The sequence below is a fragment of the Typha latifolia genome, chromosome 3, assembly GCF_019914945.1.
Source record: "Typha latifolia isolate L0001 chromosome 3, TyphaL0001v2, whole genome shotgun sequence".
Classification (NCBI taxonomy): domain Eukaryota; kingdom Viridiplantae; phylum Streptophyta; class Magnoliopsida; order Poales; family Typhaceae; genus Typha; species Typha latifolia.
This window is the reverse complement of record NC_133088.1, coordinates 11598120-11601587: the sequence shown is the minus strand read 5'-3', so window position 1 is coordinate 11601587 and position 3468 is coordinate 11598120. Positions and strand designations below refer to the sequence as shown.

The 3468-nt window shown below is 36.3% G+C and overlaps 1 protein-coding gene across 1 annotated transcript; it reads left to right on the top strand.

Annotated features, from left to right (window-relative positions):
- Positions 1-448: 448 nt before the first annotated feature.
- On the top strand, positions 449-3219 carry LOC140783400 (1-aminocyclopropane-1-carboxylate oxidase homolog 1-like). The gene is made up of 3 exons (XM_073130281.1): positions 449-1071; positions 1652-1973; positions 2678-3219. The coding sequence occupies exons 1-3, from the start codon at positions 551-553 to the stop codon at positions 2921-2923; spliced, it is 1089 nt and encodes a 362-aa protein (XP_072986382.1). The 5' UTR covers positions 449-550; the 3' UTR covers positions 2924-3219.
- The last annotated feature ends 249 nt before the right edge of the window (positions 3220-3468 follow it).

The window sequence follows — 3468 nt, the reverse complement described above, 5'->3', positions numbered from 1 at the left end:
AGGGTTTAGACAAGGGTATCTACTTGAAGCACTGTGAAAATGCCCTTGCAGGAGAAGCGCACGCTCTTCTGTTGGGGGTTAAAAGAGGTCATCTCTAACTCCTATAACTCCTACAGATGGGTATTCAGCGATTGCCTTAGAATGGTCAGCGCCATCAATAGGCGAGAGGACCTAAAGACTGATCTATGCTAGTATTCTTCAAAGAATGCAGAAGCCTTTTAATGGCCAACACAGTAGTTAAGATCCTATTTACTAGTAGGATAAACAATGGCAATGTACACTCACTTACTGGGCTAGCAGCCAGGAATGGTCAAAGCTTTGTACTCACTAGCAAATCTAATGTAATGGCTTTCAATTAATACAACGTCTACGTCTATGGACTTTCAGTCAAAAAAGAAAAATATTTTATAGCAAAGCCGTTTAATATCCACCCATTGGGTCATGAGAACCAACCATTTTGGTTGGATCTTTTTACTACCAACTCCTGGGTAAATCGAAAGAATTCTCAATTTGAAGTCATTTGCCGCAATATTATTGAGTTGGATTCAGGATGCCAGAAACAGCAGCAGCCGGATACGATCGAAAGCAACAAGTGAAGCAATTCGACGACACCAAAGCCGGCGTTAAAGGCCTCGCCGACTCTGGCATCACCAAGATCCCAAGAATCTTTCTCCACTCACGAGAAGACCTACGAAAATCTTCGGATCACGGCGACAACTCTTCTAGCATCAAAATTCCAATCATCGACCTGAAAGACATCGTCCACGGCGGCCTTCGCCGCGAGGCGGTGGTCGCGGAGATCTGCGAGGCCTCGGCTTCGTGGGGCTTCTTCCAGTTGGTCGGCCATGGAGTTCCGACCACTGTTCTGGATAATTTGGTAGAAGCAACTCGGAGTTTCCATGAACAAGATGTGGGAGAGAAGGCAAAGATTTATACTCGTGATGATCGTGAGAAGGTCAAGTATTCCTGTAACTTCGATCTCTACGAATCCAATGCCGCCAACTGGAGAGACACGATTACCATCGTCTTCGATGGATCGCTTGATCCAGATAATATACCGATGGTCCTCAGGTAAATAGGTTTTAGATTCTATAAATAGTTATAAGAGGATATAAATTAAAAAATTACATTAAATATAGAGTAACACTTTTGTCTTCCAAGGAGTACAAAAGCAAAACCTCGTTAAATTGTTAGTCTGTCAATATAAGTTGAAACAACCACAACAATGATTTCTTCTCAAAAAGAAATAAAAGACAAGGTAATTATTTAACTTTTTTTTTTAGTATGAGATCTTCTAATTTAAGTATTCTGATCAGTTATATCTTTTATCATGTTGTTTAAATTTTATTTACTAATATGATGCTCAATTTGAAATAATTTTTTAAGATATTAACATAAAAATCAACCTGTTAGTAAAATTTTTGTTAGAAAAGACAAATTTATCTCGATAATTTAAAAATACTTACCATATCTCTTTCTATGACTCGATAACCTTGCCCCATAGAATAATTCTAATTGGCTCTCTCAACAACTACACTACAAGGCTTCAAACCATATGCATATAATGCTCTAATAAAGAATATATATAACTTTATCTAAGAATGTCTTAAGCCCAAGAACTAGAATTTTATTCGTGGTAACTATATTGCAGAGAGACAATTATGGAGTATAGGAAGCATTGTCTTGGAGTTGCAAAAGTAGTGTGTGAATTGCTATCAGAGGCTCTTGGGCTTAGGTTGGACTACTTAAGAGGCATGAATTGTGACAAGAACCAAACATTGGTAGCCCATTACTATCCTCCATGCCCTCAACCAGAGTTAACTCTTGGCACAGCCAGGCATACGGACCCGGCTTTCCTCACCATTCTTTTCCAAGATGGGCTCGGTGGCCTACAAATCCTTCATCAAGGCCGTTGGGTGGATGTTTCCCCTATTCATGGAGCTTTGATTGTAAACATTGGTGATCTCCTTCAGGTACTCATCCCTCTTAGTTTTAGTAACTGATGTTTCTATCTGTTGCTATTAGGATATATCCTATAAATATAGATATTGCAATTATTTGATAAAATGTCTTTAGTCTAGATGTGAAGGAGAATGTTAGAATATAAAAATTATGATTATCTAATAACTTATACTTTTAGAGTAACCAGTGAATTACTATGGTTTATTCTTGAATGCACCTATGGTTGTCAAAAGAAAGTTGATGGAACTATTTTCTATATATATCACTTAATAACTTCCTAAATGGGTGTTTGGTTGCTAGAAATTGAGGAAAGAAAATATTTACTTTTGATCTTTGATTATAAAACATAAGTTAAAGAAATGACTTTCTTACTTATCAAATATAATTTTACTTCCTTATTTTAACTTTTTTTATTAAAAAAATTACTTCATGAGCCACTTTACTGACTTTAATATTTTGCAACTGAACACCCTCGAGAAAATTCCTAGCTCGACCATCATGTACTACATAGGTAAGTAGTTTTTGGAGCTCTGTAACACATCTAGTTAACACACAGTAAAAGAACACTCCTCATCGAGCATTAATGGCTCTTTACCTTCCCTCGTTTTGAATAAAATAGAGCAGAGCTTTTGTAAATTAACTCATTTAAATATTCCTGAAGTACTTCATTACAACAAACTGCATCGTGATCATAGTCTTAATGATTCATTTGCAGCTCGTGAGCAATGACAAATTCAAGAGCGTTGAGCATCGGGTTTTGGCCCTCCCAAATGGACCTAGAATTTCTGTGGCTATGTTTCTTAATCCGAGTTCAGATGAACAGAAGCTTTATGGCCCCATCAAAGAGTTGTTATCTGATGAAAATCCTCCACTATACAGGGAATTTCTAGTGAATGACTACATGGTGTACTACTACGCCAAGGGGCTCACAGGAACTGCCCTTAGCCATTTCAAGGTGTAATTTGTTTAAGAGGAGATGATTATTGATACTTTGTCGCATGTGAGATGTTTCAGTGATCTTTTATATCAAATTATCTACAATTGACTGAGAAGTTTGAAGGCCTGGGTGATCTTAAATTGCCTCTATTTGTGGGTTTGTCAACCAAACGTTGTTATTGCATTACAGGGACTGTTGAATACTCCGAGTGACTCTTTGGTTCCATGCATTTAAACATTCAGCTGCACACAGATGTATTTAGAGATATAAAAGGATTGTTTGATTGATTATATTTTCTAATGCTATATTTGTTAAAGATATATTTGACTGATTATATTTTATAATGTTTGATCGATTGTATTTTATTTCTATAGATACAATATTTAGAGAGACATGTATCTCTAAATATAAGAAATCAAATGGTCCCAAAAAGGTCAAGTAAGATATTTTGACATCCACTTTATCAAAGTAGATGCCAAAAGATTACATCTGAGTCTAATTAATTTTTTTTAAATATTTTGGGTTAACACTACAAAATATTAAGCTATACAGGCAATCAAAAAACACCG